Genomic DNA, 24,910 nt, shown 5'->3' on the forward strand with positions numbered 1-24,910 from the left:
TTTTTGAAGATAGAAAGCTGGAATTTAGTACAGACTCTATTTTTGGTTAGTTGATCCAACCTACCAAATTTCATTAGGATCGGCCGACTATATCCTATAGCTGCCATATAACTGAACGATCGGAAATGACTCAACTTTTGTGTTTTTGAAGATAGAAAGCTGGAACTTGGTACAGATTATATTTTGATCTATCCTACCAAATTTCATAAGGATCGGCCAACTATATCCGATTTTTGCGATATATATCCGGTTTTAGCTGCAAGGGTATATAAACTTCGGCTCCGCCCGAAGTTAGCTTTCCTTTCTTGTTTTACAATAATGTTATTTTTTATATACTACATAAGGCTCCATTGAAAATTCCAAAAGTAAGCGACACCAGGTGGCTTTCGATCGAGGTTGCAGTCTCGCGAATATTAGACCAATGGGAAGAGCTCAAATTGCATTTTAAATTGGCAGCAACTAAAGATAAATGCTATAAATCAAAAATTCTAGGCGAATTATACAGTGATAAAATAAATCACTTATACTTAACCTTTTTAAAACCAATTCTGTCAGACATGCAGAAAATAAATAAGTGCTTTCAAAGCAATAATACAAATGTCACAGCATTGTTGAATGATTTAATGTTTGCCATTAATTCATTAAAAAACTTTATCATACCCCCTAACAAGGACATCGATGTATTTCAAGTTGATTGCTTGGAAGATCATGCAGATTCGACAATGCTTCTGGGATATGAATTTGAAAGAGAAATCTATTCCCTGCAGATCGATGACGAAGTTAAAAAAGAAATTCGTGCGCAATGCTCCACTTTTGTAATTGAACTTATTAAGCAGCTAAAGCAAAGGTAGCAAATTTGGCAAATTCTTCTATCGATCGTAAAATAATGTTTATTTGAATTCCAGGCTCCCAGAAAACTTTAAAATTTTAAAAAACATTGACCTTTTTTCCGTCGAAAAAATTTTGTCAACCAACAAGAAGGGAATCACGGAAATCTTGGAGCACTTAAACAACGACAAAATAGCAGACATTGAGCGGCAGTACAGGGATATAAATCTGGGTAAGTGGGAAAACGTCAATGATACCACAAAGTTTTGGATTGAAGTTTCCACCTACAAGGACTCTGGTGGCAACCGCAGATTCCTTGAACTCTCATCTGTCGATATGCAAATGCTATCGTTGCCATGGTCCAACGCTGAGATAAACGCTGGTTTACGAAGACTGGGAAAATGCTGCTACGACTACGAAGTTCCATCAAATTATCTTCGCATGATCGGAACAAACGTATCATATGATAGCGAAACTAATGAAAGTCGCAATGAATTGGACGACTTGCTAAATATTCTTTAAATTACACAATTAAAGAAGATTAAAAACAAAAAAAATTTGTTGCGCTTTTTTTTCGCTTTTTTCTTAATATTTTTAGCTTTTTTTTTATTTCTCTCTAGTTAAAAACAGCTTTTTTTTTTGATCAAAAGTTGGCAGCACTGCCCACAAGCAACTTTATAACTTTGAAAATTCGTCAGCTGTTTTTTAAAAGAAATCAATACGGGTGAACTACAACATAGATTAAAGAATTCATTTATTAACAAATTTCACTCACATTCTTTAACTTTTAATGCACAATTTAAAAGAAAATCACTTTCTTTAAATATACCTCACAATACAACGAACACTTTTTAAGCGAGGCACGTCCAGCACTTTTCAAATAATTTCGTCAAATGATGCGCAATCTAGAATTCTTTTGCTTACATTATAAGTATACACATAAAAGCACCGTTATCTCGAAGAATAAGCAGAAAAAAACAAACGAAGCGACTACCGCTAGCTGCTAAACATTTGAAATTGCCCACAGGCAACTCTGGGGTCGAATGGGTTAATGAAAAGGTCTATGAAAGAGCTTAGGGCTTATGTCTTAGGGTAGGCCTGGTGGGTTGCTCAGGTGGTAATAGTGTCAAGTCCGGATATGTTGTATAATATTCGTCTATTGGTGTTGATATGATTTGGATTGCGATCAGGAAGATTCCATGATGGATTTTTAGAGTTGAGATCACCACCAATAATGATGTTTTGCGTGTTTGGTATTGTTCTCAATGTACGTATTAGGGTGTTAGGTCATTAATATCTCGCGGGTCCCTTCGCCTATTATAGATACTAACAATTATCACATTTTTTTTTTTAATAAATATTATATTTGTTTTTATAATTGATTTTAATTGTTAATGCTTCAAGATATTTTAAAGCATTTCTGTTGATTATTTCTTATTTGATGTTATTGCGTATGCAAAATTTCCACGGACGGTTGGTTTATTAAACTATTATTATTGTTGTTGGAAGAATTTATGTGTATTTGGATCAATTGTTATTTTCCTATTTAGATGGTGTTTGGCTATTGCGATTGCATGTGGATTATGTTTAGATAAAAAGTTTTTGAATTCGGTGCGTTTCCGAATCGAGTAAATTCTATTGACATATTAAAAATGAACTCTAATAGTATTTGGCTTTTATCTGCATCGGTTTGTATATTGTATATAGTACGTTCTAGTTTTTGACTAGCGCTAGTAAAATTGCACTGACTTGTTTTGGGAAAAGCGTTATAACTTCAACAATTTTCATAATTTCGAAATGAAATTGGTCTCGTTTTATTCAAAATTAACGAGACAATATTGATATGTGTCAAAAATGATACCATTTCTAGGAAGTTGTACCGAAAAAATGGCGTCATAGTCCGAAAAACACGACAAAAATTCAAAAATGTCAGTTTCTTGCATAAAAATTCTATCCTTTTTGATAAAATAAATTAAAGATCTATTTTTTTTCAAATGCTCCAACAATTAACTATTGAAAAACAAAAAAAAAATTAAAATCGGTTTAAAATTACGCGTTTAGGAATTTTTAAGAGCAAAAAAGTCCCGAGAAACCGTTTTTTCCAAATAAATCAAGATTTTGAGGGTGTTTGAAAAATTTCAAACATGGTTTTATACTATACTCGACCTAATGAACAATTCCTACTAGGTCTCTTCAAAAGTTCCTCCAATTTTTCTTTTTTTGTCGCACTGTGTTATTATTGTTGTTGATTTTTATAGGGTTTTGTGGTGGTGGTGGTCTTTGAAATAATGAGGAAAATGTTGTGTTTGGTTTAATACGAGAGAAATGGCTTATTGTTTGATTAAATTTGGACTTCTTATTAATTGAATCTCTTATCTCTTTATTATACCCTTGCAGAGGGTATTATAATTTTGGTCAAAAGTGTGCAACGCAGTGAAGGAGACATCTCCGACCCTATAAAGTATATATATTCTTGATCAGGATCACCTCCTGAGTTGATATGAGCATGTCCGTCTGTCCGTCTGTCTGTCCGTCTGTCTGTCCGTCTGTCTGTCCGTCTGTCTGTCCGTCTGTCTGTTTCTACGCGAACTAGTCTCTCAGTTTTAAAGCTATCGACTTGAAACTTTGCACACACCCTTCTTTCCTTTGCACGCAGTATATAAGTCGGAACGGCCGGGATCGGCCGACTATATCCTATAGCTGCCATATAACTGATTGATCGGAAATGACCCAACTTTCGTTGGATATCTTCTTTTTGAAGATAAAAAGCTGGAACTTGGTACAGATTTTATTTTTGGTCAGTTAATCCGACCTACCAAATTTCATAACGATCGACCGACTATATCCCATAGCTGCCATATAACTGAACGATCGGAAATGGTATTTGGTAGAAATATCAACTTTCGTATTTTTGAAGATAGAAGTTTGGGACTTTTTTTAGATTTTGTATTGTAATAAATTGGATTATATATTCCTATTCCCATAAGGATCGGCCAACTATATCCGATGTTTGCGATATATATCCGGTTTTAACTGCAAGGGTATATAAACTTCGGCTCCGCCCGAAGTTAGCTTTCCTTTCTTGTTTTTGAGAAGTTTTTGTATTATTTGCTGCCGTATTGGTCAGATACGTGCATTGGCTGTATGGTTGCCCTTACAGTTGATACAAGTGATTTGTTGTGATTTGTCATTTGGAGTTGGAATTTTACATTCCCCAGAGGGATGATTATCAGAGCATTTAACGCATCTGTATGCTATGTTGCAATTGGCTGCAACGTGCGTGAAGCTCTGACATTTAAAACATTGTGAAATGTCCTTGGGATTTGGCTTATAGATTTCAATGTTGATTCGACAGTTTAATAAATTTTTAATATTTAGAATTTTTTGTATATTTAAATTTTGTTTTGGTGTTGTTTGGTTTTGGGTTTTTACTACTGCTACTCGTAGTTGTAACTATTGGGAATTTATTACTGATGTTTTTAACATTGTTATTTAATTTTGATTTTAAGCAGACGCAGCTGCTGCCGCAGCTGATGTCGATGGCTGCATTTCCATCAGCTTCTCATCATCCCTGGCAACATCTCATAGCAACTTTCGTCGATGAGATCATTATAATAGCTTGTGTATAGACTTATGTCTTCTTATTCTTGTTTAAGTGTACATATATTTTAAGCGATTTGTTGTTGTTGCTGATGTTGATGTCTCACACATCGTTCAATCAATAATTCGTAGAAGAAAATCCCGAAAATATCAGTGTCAGCGAATCCGAAGCCGAAGTTGAGCTGCAAAGCTTGTTGGATCACACTACGTTACGAATTATAGAACTTCAAGCTGATGTCCTTGAAACCATTGATGATGATAGCGTGGTTGACTTGATTTTAATTGGCAAGTAGGGATTTGACGGCAGTTCTAGTCATTCCGAATACAAACAGAAAGCATTGAACAGTAACATTGATGATTCGAATTTGTCACAAGTATGTAACACTGCAACTAATTACTCAGGAAAATGATCCCCAGAAACAGAAAGTAATTTGGAAAAATCCGCGACCGTCATCCACACGTTACTGCAGACCAATACGATTCAAATTCCAAAAAGCAATAACACAATTGACTTTATATGAAGCCAAATACTTTAGGAATAAAATATCTGCGCTGGAGCCATATACATGTAAAGCACAAACCAAAAATATTACAATTCCACATCGTTTGCAGTCGTTTTTGCATCGTTTGCAAAATGGTTGAGGGAATAGTCTTTAGAGCTTTAAGTGAAACATCAACTTGTGAATGCTACATACAATGTGACGCAAAGCCGAGCGAAATGAATGACTTGAAAAAATGGTTAAGCAAAAAAGTTCACGAAGAACATTATGAGTTTGGGTTGTCTCCGTTGCACTCATGTATTCGATTTTTTTTGAATATTTCTTGCATTTGGCATATAGATTGCATTTCAAAACTTGGCGAATTTGTACCCCAGAAGATAAAAAAGCCTTTAAGGATAGGATAACACAAATTCAAGCAGACTTCCCCGTCAAAATGGGATTACATGTTGACCAACCAAGAAGTGGAGGTAGTGGAACTTCAATTGACGGTAATACGGCAAGAAGGTTTTTTAGCGATACAAAATTGTCTGCTGATATAACTGGATTGGATAAACATGTTTTAAATAGATTTGCAACATTACTACAATGCATGGCATCTGGATATAAAAAAGATTGTTTAAGATATCTATAAAAAAAAAAATAGTTTTCCATACTAAATGTTGACTTCAAACAGATTGTTCCTATGGCAGCTATAGGATATAGACGTCCTATCTGACTATCTGAATTTTTTTACTATATTCTTAAAATGTTATTTTAGATTTTTCGTATTCATTTCATAACGATATGTCCGCTAGAAGTATTTTTGGCCGCGTCTCCATACAAGCCCAACCACTGTGCAGTGGTCTTCTAGTGCAGTGGTCTTCTTCTAGACTTCTACTTCACGAATTCTAAGGGAGTTTGCAAGTTTAAACTTCACTCTCTGTTACATTCGTCACCTAAAATCCTACCGTGACCATACTCCGATGGAAATCTTTGAGATCGCTTTAATGCTATGACCTGGAACGAGTCGGCACTTTCCTCTCAATTAAAAGACTTGGCAAAAGCCATATTACTATTGAACGCCAAAGGACACGGGACGAGCCAACGATGTGCCACCGATGCTAGCGATTTGGGCATACAAAGAATTATTGCTGCCGGGAATTACTGTACTCTTCCAAGGACTTCCACACCCAAATGTGCCAACTGTGGCGGTTAGCACGTCGCCAGTTATAAGGGCGGCAAAATATTAAAGGTAGCTAAGGAAAATTACTAAGCTATGCGTGAGATGCTCCCCGGAATTACTCCCAAGGACTTACTAACTCCTCGCCCCAGCGTCATTACTCCAGCCCATCCTCTCGACGATGCCAGTCTCCTCCAACGACATCTCACCGTGCCCTTGAGCAGTCGAAGCCACTTCGTCGAGCACCCTTGCTAGCCCAGCCTGACTCAAGCTACTCCTCGCCTCAAAGCCGTGACTCCAGTCCATCTATTCGACGACCCCAACTACCGCCAATGTCATCTCGTCGTATGCTTGAGTTGGTTAGGCAACCTCGCCGGGAGCCCTTGCCAGCCCAACTCGACCGTAGCTACTCTTCTGACGATGATTTGGATCGCAAGCCTAAGGTCCACTTCACCCTGCCCTTGCAAGCCTATCCTGCCTCCAGTCACTCCTTACTAGAGCTGTAAACAATTCAATCTTTTAATCGATGTAATCGATCTTTTTGGATGAGCGAAAAAATAGATTCTTTTTTTAGGGAATCGATGCATCGAACAGTTTGGTCACCTTACAAAAAAATTTTCAGGCGAATCAAATTGGATAAATGTAAGTAACCGAAAAAATTATTTTTAAGTTATAAAACTTATGTAAACTAATAAATATTATTCACTTTTAGAATCTGTGTGTGTTGGTGTTAAGGAGAAAGAGAGGGATGGATAAGTTTGTTCGTATTTCAGGTAAATAATGTAGATTGTTTTGCGCACTCTCTGACGACGCACATTCATATACATACATACGTATGTAAGGCAGCACGTATATCCAATACGCACTAACCTTGTGTTTTTTTACTTGTAGAAAAAAACATTCGTATGGAAGATAATTGTGAAAATGAGCCTCCATTGAAAAAAAAATGCGGCAGGTCATTTGTGTGGAAGCATTTCGAACAGGTTGAAGGAGGTTCTGCAAAATGTAAACTGTGTAAGCAGACTTACAAATGCGGTGGAAATGCCACCAACCTTATGAACCACCTAAAGCGATCTCACTCAACTTTAGTAGAAAAATTAACGACATCTACAACTGTAAGTTCATTTTTCAATGTAGTTTCAACTAAATCAAATACTATGGGACCATTACGCAAAGCTGAGCTAGACGATGCTCTAATAAAAATCGTTGCTGCGGACATGCAGCCGTTTCGCGTAGTGGAGGACGCAGGATTCCATCACTTTGTTCAATGTCTAGACCCCACCTATGCTTTGCCTAGTAGAGCCACATTGCCTAGCGTTTTGCTATGAAATATGTAGAGCGAGATGAAGACAAAGCTACGTGATCTTCTTTCTAGCATAAAGTACTGCGCCATCACAACGGATGGCTGGACGAGTCGGGCAAATGACCACTATTTGTCGGTGACATGCCAGTTTTTTACCGACAATTTTAAGCTAAAAAGTGCGGTATTGTCAACAAATAAGCTAGTGTGCGACACCAACCAAAACAGCGAGAATATTGCCGATTCATTGCGAATCGTGCTAGCTGATTGGGAAATAATGCACAAAGTGACGGCGATAGTCTCAAACAATGCCTCGTCGATGATCAAAGCGTGCAAACTTTTGGAGAAACGGCACATGCCCTGTTTTGCGCACACCTTGAACCTCGTGGTTCAAGATGCATTGATCATCGACAATGTTAAAGAAGTTATCACCAAATGCAAAAGAATTGTTTCCTTCTTCAAGTCAAATTCCATTGCATATGCGAAACTTAAATTGGCGCAGGGTCACGATACCACTTATGGACTCATCCAAGAGGTATCAACCAGATGGAATAGCTGTTATAAAATGATTATTCGGCTTTTGAAATTGAGAGAGGCCGTTTCACGGGTACTACTTGACACAAAGAAGGCACCTCCACCGTTAACGGCAGATGAAATCTCTATTTTAGAAGATCTGGAGCGTATTCTGGAACCGTTTGATGGAGCAACCAACCGCGTGTCTGGTAGTACCTATGAAACTGTTTCTCTCATTATTCCGGTGTCGGCTGATATCCATCACCGCCTAACTTCGATGAATGAAGGTATTGAAGTTCGAATTGCGCTCTTAGAAGGGGTCAACCAACGATTGTTCAAGTATGAGTCTCGCTCCGTTACCAAAGTGGCAACTATCCTGGATCCACGATTTAAGAAAGAAGGATTTCGGAGCAGGAGTACTGCGGACCTAGCAGTAGAAGCTATAAAAAATGAACTTTCAGGAATGGCCAAAACTTTAGTACCCACCCTCGATCAATCCGAACCATCAACACACACTGAGAGCGTAGCCTTCTTTTCCTTTATGCAATCTAAAATTGCAAGTAAGGTAAAAACGCCAAGGTCTGATGCCATCATTGCCTTACGCCAGTACTTAGAAAATCCTCATGTATCGCCAAATATTAGTCCAATAGACTTTTGGGTTTGCTATTCTGATTTCAATTGGTAATTAAAAAAATCTAAGTGCAATTTACTTTTCTTCCAGAGTCACGCAACTGAGATGGAATCTCTAAAAGAATGCGCATTAAAGTATTTTTGCATTCCAGCGTGTTCGACGGAGTCGGAAAGGACATTCAGCAGGGCTGGATGCATAGTCACCGACCGCCGAGCTTCGCTAAAAGCGAAAAATGTTGACAAGCTTGTGTTTACTAGTAAAAACCAATGGGTTTTAACTGAATAAATACAGATGTCAAAATATTTTGTTATTGAATTTTATTTTTGTTTGCAAAGGTAAATTTTCTGTTTTCCTTACCACGTCTTAAGAAAAAAATGCTTTTTTCCTGGAAACAATTTTTTTTAGTTTTCGATTTTAAATCGATTTAATCAATCTTTTCAAGAATTGAATCAAAAATAACCGATTCTCAAAAGGTAAAATTGTTTACAGCTCTACTCCTTACCCCAGCACCGACACTCCAGTCTATAATCTCAATGTCGCCAATCACTACCAACGACATTTCGTCGTGCGTTTGAGCGGACTAAATCACGTCGCGGGATGCCCTTGCCAGACAATATTGACTATAGTCACTCCTCTGGATAATTCAAATGACAGGATTCTATCTGTTACCATGCTGAATAACCAGCGGGTTACAAGGAACGGCAGTTACGAAGAATGGAACCAGCTACAGTGGCTCACAGCTTATTTCAACCAGACCCAATGAAAAACTTTAAATGCCTGTAAAACATGAACCAAATGATTTTTTCAAAAAATTTAAACGCACAATTTTAGATTTATATTCAAACTAAATATTTATTAACTTTACGTATTTTTATACCCTTGCAGAGGGTATTATAATTTTGGTCAAAAGTGTGCAACGCAGTGAAGGAGACATCTCCGACCCTATAAATAATATATATTCTTGATCAGTATCACCTCCAGAGTTGATATGAGCATGTCCGTCTGTCCGTCGGTCCGTCTGTCTGTCTGTTTCTACGCGAACTAGTCTCTCAGTTTAAAAGCTATCGTCTTGAAATTTTGCACACACCCTTCTTTCCTTTGCACGCAGTATATAAGTCGGAACGGCCCGGATCGGCCGACTATATCCTATAGCTGCCATATAACTGATTGATCGGATATGGTATAACTTTGGTGTTTTTAGTGTTAGAGAGTTCAAATTTGACACAAGAGCTATTTTTGGCAAAATATTACGACATGCCAAATTTTATAAGGATCGGTCGACTATATTCTATAGCTGCCATATAACTGAACGATCGAAAATGACCCAACTTTTGTGTTTTTGAAGATAGAAAGCTGGAACTTGGTACAGATTCTATTTTTGGTCAGTTCATCCAACCCGCCAAAACCTACCTACCATTTCATAAGGATCGGCCAACTATTTCCGATGTTTGCGATATATATCCGGTTTTAACTGCAAGGGTATATCAACTTCGGCTCCGCCCGAAGTTAGCTTTCCTTTCTTGTTTTTCGTTGTTATTAATTCAAAAAAAAAAACCAAAAATACCATGGAGCTAATAAATATTAAGTTTAAACATAAATCTAACATTATGCGTTTAAATTTTTTGGAAAAATCCTTTGGTTTATGTTTTACAGGCATTTTAAGTTTTTAATTGGGTCTGGTTGAAATACACTAGTCGGCATAAATATTTTGACGAACCCTACTTTTGACTATCAGACTTTGCTATCCTTAATACCGTTAAATAGAGGTGCCAAAATGAGGCGCAAAACAAAGAATCTATTTTTAGCTATGTGCATGCCAAATTTTATTTCGTTTACCTTTTGCATTCTCTTTCTACTGATAAGAATACATGCAGACAACGGATTTTTGCTTGGCATAAGTATTTTGACGAAACCTTGTGTTAATTATCTCGCGAGTTTCAACAAGGACTGATCCAAATTTTTTGCTGGTTACGCTTTATTAACAAATTTTTAAAATAAAATAAATTAACCAAAAATTAATGTTTGAGGATTATGGTGAAAACGGCCGAGTTAAGTCTTGTTGTTAGGGCTTCAATCATAGCGAAGTTTGAAGCTGGTGTTGCCGTAAAAGACATTGCAAATGAATTTGAATTATCGCGTCAAACAGTTCATTATCAAATAAACAAATTTAAGAAACACAAAACTATTAACAACTTGCCAAGATTGGGTGCCAAACGCAAGACAACGACAAATGATGATAAAATCCTTCTGCGGGCATTCAAAAAAAATAGTTTTTTAAAGCCTCAACCTGCTGCAAATGAATGGAATAAGACAGCTAATAAACCAATCAGTGAACGTACTGTTTGAAAGAAGCAGAAATCAAGACGTACCGATCAAAGCAAATACCGTACATATGCAAAGTAAACAAGGCGAAAAGATTGGCGTTCGCAAAGGAGCATTAGCATAAGCCTATAGAATTTTGGAGGAGCGTTCTTTTGGACGGATGAAAGTTCTTTTCAATTTAATGCATCTAAAAAGGTTTTTGTAAGACTGCCACGCGTACAACGGCAAAAAAATAGGCCCGTTTGCAAAACAGTGAGTCATGGTGGTGGCTCGGTTATGTTCTGGGGGTGCATCTCATATAATGGGTTGGGTGACTTGGTGCCTATTGAAGGCTCGATGAACCAAGGGCAATATTTGAGAGTGCTAAATGATCACTGTTTCCCCTCCGGAGATAAGCTTATCGGTGAATCATTTATCCTGCAACAGGATAATGCCCCATGTCACAAAAGCAGAATGATCACCAAATTTTTACAGGATGTTGGTGTCAATACTCTCGACTGGCCACCACAAAGTCCAGACTTGAATGTTATTGAAAACATGTGGTCCCTCATAAAGCGGAAGCGAATTGCTTCTTTGCATAAAAGCAAAGAAGAAACAATTCACGAGGTTACTTCCCTTTGTAACGATGTGCCCACGGATATCCTTAAGGCTTTAGTGGACTCAGTTCCAAATCGACTTCAAAAAGTTATTCAAACTAAAGGGGATTATATATTTTATTAATCCAAATTATATTTTAAGGACTTTTCATAATATATTTTTTGTTACATTATTTAAAACCACTCGTCAAAATACTTATGCCAAAGGCTGAAAATCTATTTAATTCATATATTTTTATATTTAAATGAATTATTTTTTGTTTTCTTTTTTTTTTTCTTTTTTTTTTTTAAGTTTGTAATACCGAGATACGAAATGAAAAAAAAAATGTTTAAATTCTATCAAACCAATAAAAAATGATAAGCAACAAGAAAGGAAAGCTAACTTCGGGCGGAGCCGCAGTTGATATACCTTTGCAGTTAAAACCGGATATATATCGCAAACATCGGATATAGTTGGCCGATCCTTATAAGAATATCAAAATAAAACCAATTAATAACATTAAAAAATCTAAAACAAGAAAGGAAAGCTAACTTCGGGCGGAACCAAAGTTGTTTAGGCTTATCCACCTTTAAAGAGAGTCTTTCCCAAAACTTTTTCTGAATTTGGGCCTTGCGTTCTTTTTCGAAGGATCAGAAATTTGCCATTTTTTTTAGCTCCATCTTATAAACGGCATGCAAGACGAACTCAAAAAATCGTAACCAGCTATGCAGTGGGCTTACTCCGTATTTTACATTTTGCATTATTGGCACAAATTTAAGGCACTTCAAATTCTTATTTCCAGGGAAATCATTTTGGTTTGCTTGGCATATTATGCATTGGCTGAAATGACTTCGTTTCTGTCAAAGCGTTCAGTACTTTACCAGCAATGGCAGTAAAATATGGGCTAAATCTTACATACACCCTTTATCTGTCATTTAGTGGTATTTTACATAGCATTAGCTCTTCAATTTCCTTTTCTATGTGCTTTTTTTCTTTTAATATCGATTCTTTAGTTTCCTTCAAAAACTCCAACTTTAAGGGACGACAAAACCTAATAGACTGTGGAGTGCGATTGTTCCAAAAATAATTTGCGGATGCGTCGATCATTCGGAGAGGCGTTATAATGGTGGCAAAAAGGCATGAGTCTGCATCATACGGTTTTTTATCTCCGTATGCCTGGTTATAATTAGCCTGTCTAGTACTGCCAGCTCAGCAGATAGGAAATCAGTTTGTTGCTTGGCCAACACATTCTGAATTACACCCTCTTGTAGTGCCACAATTCGGGAAACCGTATATTCTAAAAGGCTTTGCATGGAGACCTTAGCTACCGTCTCTAAGACATCAATGTTCACTGGTCTGCATTTGTTCTTTTGCTTTGCAACATCTTTGTAGAGGGGGTAAATGTCCATTTTTCTTTTGCGCACGTCGTCCTGGAACGCACAGTCCTGTTTTTTGGTAAGCCCTTGATCCAATATTAACGCTAATGCATCATCTTTGGACGCACGTATGGGTTGCTTTATGGGCTTGGTTAAAAATTCCCTGACTTTTGTGGCTTTCTCCGGAGTACTTGCAAGTATTTTAAGAACAGCACCAAGATCATGTAGTCCTTGCTTTCGGGCGGCTGTGCTTGCTGCTTGGACTAACAAAAGTACTTCATTACTCTGTGATTTTGATAGTTCAGCTGCTTCCTGTCTTAGAGCTCTTTCGGCTTTTGACACAAATGGAATAAGCGTTTAGTACTCGTATTGCGCTTTTTCATAGGTCAATTTTTTGTGCTGCTTATCCATTTTCCGTGCTTACTTGCAAAGTACTTATAATTCCTTCGACAACTGTTCTATTTGTAACGCATTATTTTGCAAAAATTGGCTGGTTTTTTCTTTCAAAATTTCATTATCCACATTGTTATTTGAATGGCGTTCAACAAAATATTGTACAGCCATTTGTTGCTCAGCCCGGCCCTTTTCGCTGTTCCAAGCAGCGACCAAATTGGCGTTGGAGAAAGTGAGGTTGTCTAAGAAAAATTCAAATTGCACGAATAGTGGGGAAAAACGCACAATAAGACTAACAGCCTTTGCTCAGTATTGACAACAACATACACTTGGACGCATTGAAAACTTTCTATTTCTTCTATTTCAAAACTCTTCCCAAAGTTGAAATTTGTTTCCCAAAATCAAGCCTTAGGTGCATTTATAAAATGACAAAATGTTAGTATAGACACGCACAATTTATACAGTTAACTAAGTTTGTTTAAGTTAGAAAACTTTCAAAAAATGATTAAATGCCACATAAAGTGGTCAAAAACCCCATAGTGCATTGTAGGAAATAACGTTAAACCCTCCAAAATAAATAAATTCTTCATCTGCTACTACGAAATTTATCAAATCAACGGCAAAATAATGATATAAACTATTTACATATATGTTTGCATTATCTCTCCCCCAAAGCTTTAATTTATTGCCTGCTCTCCTTCTATGTCTCTTTTCTACTGCATGGAACTCCCACACACAAAGAACAGTGTTTTACACACACACATATGTACACTTATGTTCTTCCTTAAAATTCACTCTGCGCCGTAGCCTCATTACTCTAATGCGCAGTTGTCGCTTCATTACGCTACAACTTTTTTTAGCCATTATAATTACACTCCCACTCGTTTGCAAGCCTCACTCGCAATCGGACGTTTTTTAAATATACGAAGCTATTACGAAATCAGCTATGGCCGCCTCCGTGAACCAAATGGACGTCATTCCTTCATAGTATTTGATGTCTCATCCTTGTGGGACTTCGAAGGATTCCTCAGTGGGATTCCCCACTTCAAGGGATCTCAAGTATGTAGTCAACCGTCTGGACCTTAATAGAGCTGAGGTGATCTGCTACTCCAAAGAGGATACCTCGCTCATTCTGAGCTAGCTATCTGGCCCACACACTCTTGCGTCACCTAAACAAACATCGCCGATTCATTATTCGTGGTCTCCACCACGCGACTCCTACTTCACGAATCCTAAGGGATCTTGAAAGTTTAAACTTCAATCTCTTTTACATTCGTAACCTAAAATCCTACCATGACCATACTCCGATGGATATTTTTGAGATCACTTTAATGTTATTTGACCTGGAACGGCACTTCCTCTCAATTAAAAGACTTGGCAATAGCCATATTACTATTGAACGCCAAAGGCCACGGGACGAGCCAACGATGTGCCACCGATGCCAACGACTTCGGCATACAAAGAATTATTGCTGCCGGGAATTTTTGTGTGCATGAAATGTGCTGGCCCACACCGGACAGCTAACTGTACTCTTCCAAGGACTTCCACACCCAAATGTGCCAACTGTGGCGGTTAGCACGTCGCCAGTTATAAGGGCTGCAAAATATTACAGGAAGCTAAGGAAAATTACTTAGCTATGCGTGAGATGCTCCCCGGAATAACTCCCAAGGACTTACCAACTTCTCGCCCCAGCGTCATTACTCCAGCCCATCCTCTCGACGATGCCAGTCTCCTTCAACGACATCTCGCCGTGCGCTTGAGCACCCACTTCGTCAAGCACCCTTGCTAGCCCAGCCTGACTCAAGCTACTCCTCGCCTCAAAGCCGTGACTGCAGTCCATCTATTCGACGACCCCAACTACCGCCAATGTCATATCGTCGTATGCTTGAGTTGGTTAGGCAACCTCGCCGGGAGCCCTTGCCAGCCCAACTCGACCGTAGCTACTCCTCTGACGATGATTTGGATCGCAAGCCTAAGGTCCACTTCACCTTCAAGCCTATCCTGTCTCCAGTCGCTCCTTACCCCAGCACCGGCACTCCAGTCCATAATCTCAATGTCGCCAATCACTACCCACGACATTTCGTCGTGCGTTTGAGCGGACCAAATCACGTCGCCGGATGCCCTTGCCAGACAATATTGACTATAGTCACTCCTCTGGATAATTCAAATGACAAGATATTATTCAAATGATAATTCAAATGATCTGTTACCATGCGTCGAAGACGTTCAGAGCTTCGATCTTCTGCCCATAAGCCATTAGAAGGAACGAAGTCTTTCAGAGGCCTGTTTACGCTTCTTCTCAAGGTGCGGTCTCTTTGTGAGCCTCCTGTCAAGCGAAAGGATACCTAATGTATAGGGTGAAAAGGGGGTTTCACCCTAGCGGTTGCAAAGGGGGAGTCGCAACGCTTGCCAGCATAAAATTAAAACACATTTTTCTACAACCCTTTGAGGAAAAATTTCCTCAATGTGCACTGATTCTAACAAACTACAAAAATAAACCACTCTTATGCTTGTGTGACTTAATATTGTAGAAAAGTGTTTTCTGCCAAGTGCAGCAATTGCGGTGGGAAACACATTAGCTCTTATAAGGGCTGCCCAAAATATAACGCCAACAGCGTCCACCTGGCCCTCTTCGTAATTCTCAGCTGAGTTCCAGCTATTATATCGTTGAATCCCGCCCTGCTTATTTTCGACCTGCGAAGTGTCGCCAACGTCAACGTCAACGACAACGACAACGCAACAGCATCAACAACAACAACGCCAGCGGCCGCTAAATTTGAATTCCAACTATTGGCAGCTTCTCGAGAATGATGGCCCCGTTAAAAGGAATCTCCAGCAGCCTTTTTCATGCTCCCAAGCGAATATGATATGCTTCAGCTGAAGATACGATCAATTTTAAATACTATTGAAATTGTTGGTTTAACCACCGATTCGTGGACATTTGCTGCAAACGAAGGTTACATAACCATTACGTGCCATTTATATCGGAAAAGTTTTAATTCCTAAATTTAAATAAAATATGGGCTAAATCTTACATACACACTTTATCTGTCATTTAGTGGTATTTTACATAGCATTAGCTCTTCAATTTCCTTTTCTATGTCCTTTTGTTTTTTTAATATCGATTCTTTAGTTTCCTTCAAAAACTCCAACTTTAAGGGACGACAAAACCTAATAGACTGTGGAGTGCGATTGTTCCAAAAATAATTTGCGGATGCGTCGATCATTCGGAGAGGCGTTATAATGGTGGCAAAAAGGCATGAGTCTGCATCATACGGTTTTTTATCTGCGTATGCCTGGTTATAATTAGCTTGTCTAGTACTGCCAGCTCAGCAGATAGGAAATCAGTTTGTTGCTTGGCCAACAAATTTTGAATTACATGCTCTTGTAGTGCCACAATTCGGGAAACCCTATGTTCTAAAAGGCTTTGCATGGAGACCTTAGCTACCGTCTCTAAGACATCAATGTTCACTGGTCTGCATTTTTATACCCTTGCAGAGGGTATTATAATTTTGTCCAAAAGTGTGCAACGCAGTGAAGGAAACATCTCCGACCCTATAAAGTATATATATTCTTGATCAGGATCACCACCTGAGTTGATATGAGCATGTCCGTCTGTCTGTTTCTACGCGAACTAGTCTCTCAGTTTTAAAGCTATCGTCTTGAAACTTTGCACACACCCTTCTTTCCTTTGCACGCAGTATATAAGTCGGAACGGCCCGGATCGGCCGACTATATCCTATAGCTGCCATATAGCTGATTGATCGGAAATGGTATAACTTTTGTGTTTTTAGAGTTAGAGAGTTCAAATTTGACATGAGAGCTATTTTTGGCAAAACATTACGTTATGCCAAATTTCATAAGGATCGGCCGACTATATCCTATAGCTGCCATATAACTGAACGATCGGAAATGACCCAACTTTCGTGTTTGAAGATAGAAAGCTAGAATTTAATACAGATTCTATTTTTGGTCAGTTAATCCAACCTACCAAATTTCATTAGGATCGGCCGACTATATCTCATAGCTGCCATATAACTGAACGATCGGAAATGGTATTTGGTAGAAATATCAACTTTCGTATTTTCGAAGATAGAAGTTTGGGACTTTTTTTAGTTTGTATTGTAATAAATTGGATTATATATTCCTATTCAGATAAGGATCGGCCAACTATATCCGATGTTTGCGATATATATCCGGTTTTAACTGCAAGGGTATATAAACTTCGGCTCCGCCCGAAGTTAGCTTTCCTTTCTTGTTTTTACCTAATTTTTACATAAACTTAAGTTTTTCATAAAAAAAACTGCAACTACTACTAATTATGGTTCTATTAGTTATAATATTTAATTTAAACCTTTAGCAGCGCCGTCTTTCCGGCGGTTCTCCCCCCAAACTTCGAGTAGCGCTGCATGAGAGAACTCATAAACACCTGCAACATGTATTGTTTTTTCGAAAAGGGGCAAAAACAGGCAAAAGCCATTACTAAAAATTGATTTTATAGACATTTGTTAACAACATTAACATTTTTCCCTTCAAGGCACTTGGAGGCACTTAAAAGAAAACCTTTACAGAACACGTGTACTTTTGTTAGAATATCCTAGAGCAACACACTTGCAACACATTGAACAAAACAACACAAACATAGATAAAAAAAAAAAAGAAAAACGTTTAGAAATTATAAATTTACATACCTTGGCCTTTATTTTCCATTAAGACACTTTTACCTTTTAATGTTTACTTTTAATGACTCACTAGCTGCAAGGTGTGAAAATTTTCCCGCGTTTGTAGGCTAAAACAAAACGACACTGAACAGCTGACTTTAAAAGCGCGCCAAATATTATGGGTATTGCGTAAAAATCTTTTCAATATTTTTTTTTTATCATTTTAGTATTGAAGATACCAAAAAAATAAAATTTTTTCACAAAAAAAAAGTTCATTTATGCCAAAAATGTGGGCTTTTGGACCATAGTGCACCGAAGATAATCACCCGCGAAGACCTTGGTATCCACCGGAGGTAACCGGTAGCCTGTAGGCGCGGGCGTGTGTACATTGACTGAAGCCTAAGTGGATTGGGAAGCAATTTTCTCCCGAAGCTGGGCAATACACCTCGAATAGACGGAGTAACAGTAGCTGTACTTCGATTCCAGCACTGTCGAGGTGGCCGCATTGTCGTCTGACACGGCTAGCTTATCGGAGCAGCTCTCATTGCTTTTCTCCACCTTCTCCCACAGTGCCCGAATATGGTCCCGATGGACCTCGCAAATGTATTGGGAGCCTCCTTCCGTTTCTCTGGCGCCCGGAGTATTTATGTTAGCCTCAAATTGGCCAATTCGATCTGTTGTAGGGATGAACTTTTTCAGCGACACTTAGGCAGCACTTTGAGCCATTTTCGCAATGGAGGGAGTGTGCCTCTGTGAAGGACCGGGGATTGTATTGACGGATTCGTCACTCTTTGCCCTTGGACTAGCACTGGACGCCTTAGGCTTTAAAAGAGGGGTCCGTGGAGAAGCGGATTGAGATCTGTCCAAACGAATGGTTGGGATCGGACGTGGCTTTTTGTCGTATCCCGTGGGCATTCTCAGAATCCAATTCGCTGGTCAGGGCTTGTCGACTGACTTGCGCAACAGGTACCTCGTACGAAGCGGTGGCCGGTCACACTAATGTGATGAGAACGGTGAGATCGCGGATGAAATGCGAGTGGGACAAGTGGGAAATAGTAGCGCCGATGTTGAAAGGACGTCGTATGCGGCACAATTCGAATGTGAAATAAAACTTCAGGAATCCAAAAAAAAACAAAGGGGACGAGGTTTGTTGAGATTCTAGGCGGACGTTGCCTGATGCGAAGTAGAAGCAGCGTTAGAGGGACGGAAAAGGGACAAGTACCGGAAAATTCGTGCTCGTCGGGGAAAAACATTGATGACGGTTTATATATGTATATTTCGACAAGTGTAGCTCGTTATGTGGATATTAAATTCTTAACTATTTTCGAATTTGCGGAGCCGGAAAGGTGGACTTGACTTTGGCTTGGATTTAACACGGAAAAAAAGAAAATAAATAATTAATAATAATTAATTTTGTAGCAGGATTTCTACTAAGGGTATATATGTATATATTAGCTATAAGTGTATTGCATAACTGTAAACTGTTGATAGTGTAAGTTGGTGTCTTTGCCTGTTGTCAGTTCTGGCTCTCTCTCTCTCTTGTGCTCTCATCGCTCTCATTGCTCTTTAAGCGAGTGATGAGCAGTGTTGCCATTTTAGCTATTTTATTGCTAGATCTAGCTATTTTGAAACTGCGAAAGCTATAAGATTTTGAAAAATGCTATTAGCTAGAAATCTAGCATTTTTTTTTAATGTTTTGGCTACTTTTGGCACTTTTAAAATAGTACCGAAAGAAATAGGTAAATAGGTACCGACACCGGAGCAGTCAATACATTCGCACCGTTGGCACACTCTGCACTCAAAATTATGAGTCTTCCTCGGTCGAACGCAGAGGTAGAACGCGTATTTAGCCAAGTGCAGATAGTAAAAAATAAAATGAGAAATAGAATGCATTTGAAAACTTTAAATGCTTTTTTATCCATAGGCTACATTAAAAACTAAAATTCTAAAATTTATACTAATAGACTCAAAAGAAGTGGAATTTGTTGTTTGAACTACACATTACCAAAAAAATATTTAAAAATGGTATCAGAATCTGATAAATATAAAGATTCGGTCGAGGACACCATTGATATTGAAAACATTTCTGCATTATTTTATTAAAAACAATTTAAAAATAACATACAAAACTTTTTAGCATTTTAATATATTTTTTTAGCTATTTCTAGCAATTCTTTTTTTCTATTTCTTTTTTTTCTATCAATTTAGCTATTTGAGTCCATGAAATTCTGGCAACACTGGGGATGAGGGTTGATGCCAGTGTTGCCAATTTAGCTATTTTCCCACTAGATCTGGCGTTTTTCAAAAGCTAAATGCGGGATATTTTGTGAACTAGCGGCTAGCGGGAATTATAGCTATTTTTCAAGCAAAATTGGCGTAATTTTAGCTTTTAGACAACATCTGCCATCTTCATGTATTTTTATGTTTTACGATGCCACACTTAAATACTTCATAGCATTTTTCCATTTCAATGGTAAAAAACATCGATATGCCAAAAGAGCATTCAATTTTTGCTTATCGATTTTTACTATGAAATCCATTGAATAGAGTCTTATACCATCACTAACAAGGTATTTCACAATTTTTGCAACGAGCGCGAGTGATAAATAAAATGCCTAAAATTTATAAGCAAAAACCGCGAAATGCGTGGATGCAAGACCCTGTGTTTAAAGCTTGGTTGAGTGTAGATGCGGCTGATGATAGCAAATGCTTTTGCAAATATTGCAAATCCTCTATAAATGCAAAACTTTCAGATTTGCACGCACACGCCAAGACAGCCAAACATAAAGCATCGTCCTCTGCATTTTCACAGACAAACAAACTACCATTTGTTGCGTCTGTCTCTTTAAAAACTTGCCAACAAGAGGCGGCATTGTGTTTGTATATTGCCGCGCATTCATCCATCAGCCCTATTGAATAATTAATAAAAAAAATATTGTTTCACTACTCTAGCGTTATTTTTTAGCTATCAACAAAATTTTCTGGCTATTTCTAGCTTTTTTCGAAGGTGGGTTTAGCTTTTTTAAGCCCTGAAGAATTGGCAACACTGGTTGATGCTGATCACGAGTTAAGAGCGGAGTCAGTCGAACACCAGCAGCGATCCGAAGTAGAGCTGGAAAACAATCGATGTTTGGGGCCATCGATGTTTTCGATGTTTTGAAAGTAAACATCGATGACACATCGATGTTTTCAAATAAAAAAAAAAAATAACAATTAAGAAGTTTTTTATTTGGGATCAGAGATATTTCGAGATAGAGATTCTTATCTAAAAACATTTATTGATCAACAATGTTTGATTTTAAGGCGCACCTCCTGTCAGATATAATTTGTCCAGCTTTGCTGAACGCTCGCTCTGAAGCGCAGGAAGATGCTGGCACGCATAAGACTTTTTAGACAGCAGTGCTAAAGCAATGTATGCGCCTAAAAAAAAATAAAATATTTTTTGTTATACGAAAACATAACATATTACATTGATTATTACCATGTGAAGTAATTTACATGTGATACCATATAAATTTAACTATACATATGTGATCAAAAATTTAATAAAATAAAGTTAAAAATAAAATTAACCAACTTTACTTACACGTTGCCCTCAATGCACAGATACAATAAAAACAATCGATAGTTGCCCAAGAACCATCGATGTTTAGAAAATTTAAGAAACATCGATGTTATCGATAGTGCCATCGATTGTTTTCCAGCTCTAATCCGAAGCGGATCTAGTCAGAACAAATAAATAAACTAGAATAAGCAAAGTGTTGGTGTTTTACTCCAGGGACATCGTTATATCCCTACAATTTTTGACTAATTGTCGGATTTAATTATTTTGGCGCCGGAAAGGTGGAGTTGAAACCTTTAATTCGGGATTTAATTATCCCGAAGCCGGAAAGGTGGAATTAAAACCGCGGCTCTATTTGGACAGAAGGTTGATAATTAAATTATAAATAATTTTCGACTTTAATTATTGAGTGTCCGGAAAGGTGACTTAAAACAATACTGGCCCTTCGCTCAATTAGAAAAAAAAATAATTAAATAAATTGGGGTGGTTATAATTATAAATATATAAATTTATAATTAATTGATTGTTTTGAATTTATTTGTTACGCAGCCGGGTATGCCGTCGGCACCCTGCACGTACCCCAAAGGAAAAAAACAGCATCAAAAAAACAACACGCCTACGGCGGCTAGGTTGAGAATTTAAGCGACACAATCACGGATTTGTAGTGAAATGGCGATTTATAATTGTTGGTTTTAGAAAATTAAAATTGTTTTTAAATATATGGAAATATATGGATATGCATGCAAGTACGGATATATGTAAGGGCATGTGGGGCATATGTTGGCACAGTGGGGAGTTGATAAGTGGACTGTATAATTGGGGGAACAGAAAAGTTATGTGGTGTAAAAAATGACATTGACTGGGGAAGAAAAAAACAAATATTACGACAGCGGCGGACTGTTCGGACAATATGGAAATTCCGGAACTAATTCACACCCGGCTGGCCAATATTAATTATGCCTTCTTTTTGTCACCACACAATTTCACTGTTCACTTGTGTAACGTGTAACGGTAGTGGTGATCAATCCGGGATTCTATACTTGCGGGGCACGCTTTACTATTCCGGCTCGGGCTCGTCGGCTTGGGGGGTGGTGGTCTTGCTCCGTACAGAATCCCACACAACTACACATTATTATTAATTAGAAATCGAAATTAGCGTGCTGCGACAAAAAAATACTCAAACAGGAAAACTGTAAAAATATCTAGAGCTAAACGATAACCGGAAGAACAGAAGGACCGTTTCAGAGAAACCAGAAGAAAGGGAAAGAAAAAGAGGTGAGAAATAAAAAGAAAGGTTGCGATACACAGTTGGAATGTGTACGCTCTATGCCCTACCCAACATACGACCCTCTCCGCTCGAGCATGGCTCTGAGGATCCCTTCACATCCTAGGGTCCGAGAAACAACAGCGTGGTTCAGTTATAAGTTTAGTTATTCATTATATTATTATTTTTTTTTTTAAACGTTATAAAAGGTAATAATTAAAAGATACATGTTTTGTTTTGTGCGATAGAAAATTATAACCAAAGATTGTAATCAAATATTCAAAATTAGGGGGTAGCAATATAGTAATTATAACAATAACTTAAAACTAAATATTAAGGAATATTTGTAAAAAATGTATTAATGTTAGAAGATATTAAAATTATTAAAGTAATGGCATGATTAATAAAAAAAATAAACAAAAATTTAAATTCCTATCCCAAACGTGGCAATAATCTTGGCAGGCGAAATTCAAAAATAAAGTTAATCTATTTCGTTAATTGGCGTTGTTCGTTTCATATTTAAAAAAAAAAAAAAAAAAAAAAATTTTTTTTTCAAGTCTTTATAAAAATTTTCAAACATAATTTTTTTTTAGTGTATTTAAAACTTTTCTTTTATCTAAAATATTTTCATGTTTTCATTCTCATCTAATCGCTAATTATTTTTATTTCAATAATATTAAATTAAATAAAATTCATTCCAAAATTTCTCTCAGTGTAGCCAAAGCTCGCTGACTAAAAGATAAGCTCGCTGTAAATACAACCGTTCTTAGATTCTTCTTTTTTCCATCTTTCTAATTTTTGCAAAATTCGTTTTAGTGAGAATGTTACTTACACCAACAAAAAAAATGATAATTTCATGCAGCTCATTTTTTTTTTTTTTTCGTAAAAAGTAAATATAAATTAAGAAAACAAACTCACTTGCATTTCCATGACGAAAGATCGATCTCCCGCGCTGGCGTGCTGAAAACGGAATTTTGGGGGGCTTTTCCCATAATTTTCGGGAAATTCTGAGACGCAAATAATTTAAATTTCTTTGTAACACATCAGAGCTTTTCTTTCAGTGCTTCTTGCTCTTTCAAACCAAACTCAGCAACCAAAACAAAAATAAAAGGAAAAAAAATCAAAAAAAAATAAAAATAAAAAAATAAAAATTAGCAATTTAAATTTCGAGGAGCCTTTCTAATTTCTCTTTGCCGCCCGTTTTCACATTTTTTTACTTTATTTATATAAATTTTCCATATTTTTAACTTATTCTTTATTTATAACGTTTTTTAACTATTTATTCTTTTAACATTTTCTTTTAGGTTTTCGCTTCACCTTTTCATTCATTCTTTTTTCCAATAATTTGCTTTTTAGCACTGTTTTAGCTTAATTATATTTTTAGGTTTATTTATTTAAATTCCCACTTCATTGGTTGTAGTGTATTACTCTTAAAAATTTTGGTATAACCAAAAAAAAAATAAATTTTAATTTTTGTTTCTGCACATTTTCGTTCACGTTTTTTTTTTTCTTTTTTATAGCTCGCAAGCATTAATCTTTATTATTTAATATTTTTCCCATTATAGTTTTTTGTTTTATATTTTTCTCTGTGTACACGTGGTTTTTTTGGGGACTTTAGGTTAAATTCACATTTTCCACTCCCACTAGGCTTTTCCGCCCACTGTCACAATCAAAAAAATGCTGGCCCACGGAGTTGCCGATCCCTCGATGGGATGAATAAGGCGCTCCGCGGGACACTGAGGATCGCTGGGCCGGCTCAGGGCGTGCTCCATTTGGATGCCGGGCCGTTGGATGAGCCACGTGGAGGTGGATTTTCCTGGGCAAGGCCGGTAACTCCTAAGGGTTCCTATTTTTCTTCCTTCCTTGGGTGGGTTGGCAGATTAGGCAGATTTATCTGGGTAATCTAAAGAAATAACCCAAAAAAAGAATTTAACCCATGTGTGAGCAATGACTCCCACATGCCAAGGTAAGGAACTTACATGGACAGGTCTTTCTGCTCTGAAGGTTCGATTGAAAAGAACCTAAGATTCCAGAGCGGAAATACACGTCAGTCAAACACAGCGCCATCATAGGTAAATACAGCTTTCCAGTGCATATCTGCATACAGCTGATAAGAAGCTGCATCTCGGATGGCAACTCTTAGTTTACCTAATCGGTAATCTACGCTTACGATCTTTGGCGCCAAATATAAAAACATTTGAATTTTTCTTTGGCTTCAGTCGCCA

At 37.5% G+C, this 24,910-nt stretch overlaps 1 protein-coding gene and 3 long non-coding RNA genes across 4 annotated transcripts; 3 read left to right on the forward strand and 1 right to left on the reverse strand.

The window, feature by feature from the left end:
• Window positions 1-356: 356 nt before the first annotated feature.
• Window positions 357-1,304, forward strand: LOC138925554 (uncharacterized). The gene is made up of 3 exons (XR_011441799.1): window positions 357-847; window positions 906-1,060; window positions 1,120-1,304. It is a non-coding gene; the product is annotated as an uncharacterized lncRNA (long non-coding RNA).
• Window positions 1,305-6,676: 5,372 nt separating this feature from the next.
• Window positions 6,677-7,395, forward strand: LOC138925661 (uncharacterized). The gene is made up of 3 exons (XR_011441846.1): window positions 6,677-6,729; window positions 6,800-6,860; window positions 6,979-7,395. It is a non-coding gene; the product is annotated as an uncharacterized lncRNA (long non-coding RNA).
• Window positions 7,396-7,430: 35 nt separating this feature from the next.
• Window positions 7,431-8,816, forward strand: LOC122321971 (E3 SUMO-protein ligase ZBED1-like). The gene is made up of 2 exons (XM_070276501.1): window positions 7,431-8,558; window positions 8,622-8,816. The coding sequence occupies exons 1-2, from the start codon at window positions 7,431-7,433 to the stop codon at window positions 8,814-8,816; spliced, it is 1,323 nt and encodes a 440-aa protein (XP_070132602.1).
• Window positions 8,817-21,117: 12,301 nt separating this feature from the next.
• On the reverse strand, window positions 21,118-21,448 carry LOC138925671 (uncharacterized). The gene is made up of 2 exons (XR_011441861.1): window positions 21,341-21,448; window positions 21,118-21,279 (listed from the first exon to the last, which is right to left on the reverse strand). It is a non-coding gene; the product is annotated as an uncharacterized lncRNA (long non-coding RNA).
• Between the last annotated feature and the right edge of the window lie 3,462 nt (window positions 21,449-24,910).

Source organism: Drosophila bipectinata, chromosome XR (assembly GCF_030179905.1).
Source record: "Drosophila bipectinata strain 14024-0381.07 chromosome XR, DbipHiC1v2, whole genome shotgun sequence".
In the NCBI taxonomy this organism is placed as follows: Eukaryota; Metazoa; Arthropoda; class Insecta; order Diptera; family Drosophilidae; genus Drosophila; species Drosophila bipectinata.

Coding starts and splice junctions, on each gene's coding strand:
- LOC122321971 (XM_070276501.1), top strand. CDS start 7,431: ATGAAGACAAAGCTACGTGATCTTCTTTCTAGCATAAAGTACTGCGCC. Junction 8,559..8,621: donor TTAGTCCAATAGACTTTTGG/GTTTGCTATTCT, acceptor CTTTTCTTCCAG/AGTCACGCAACTGAGATGGA.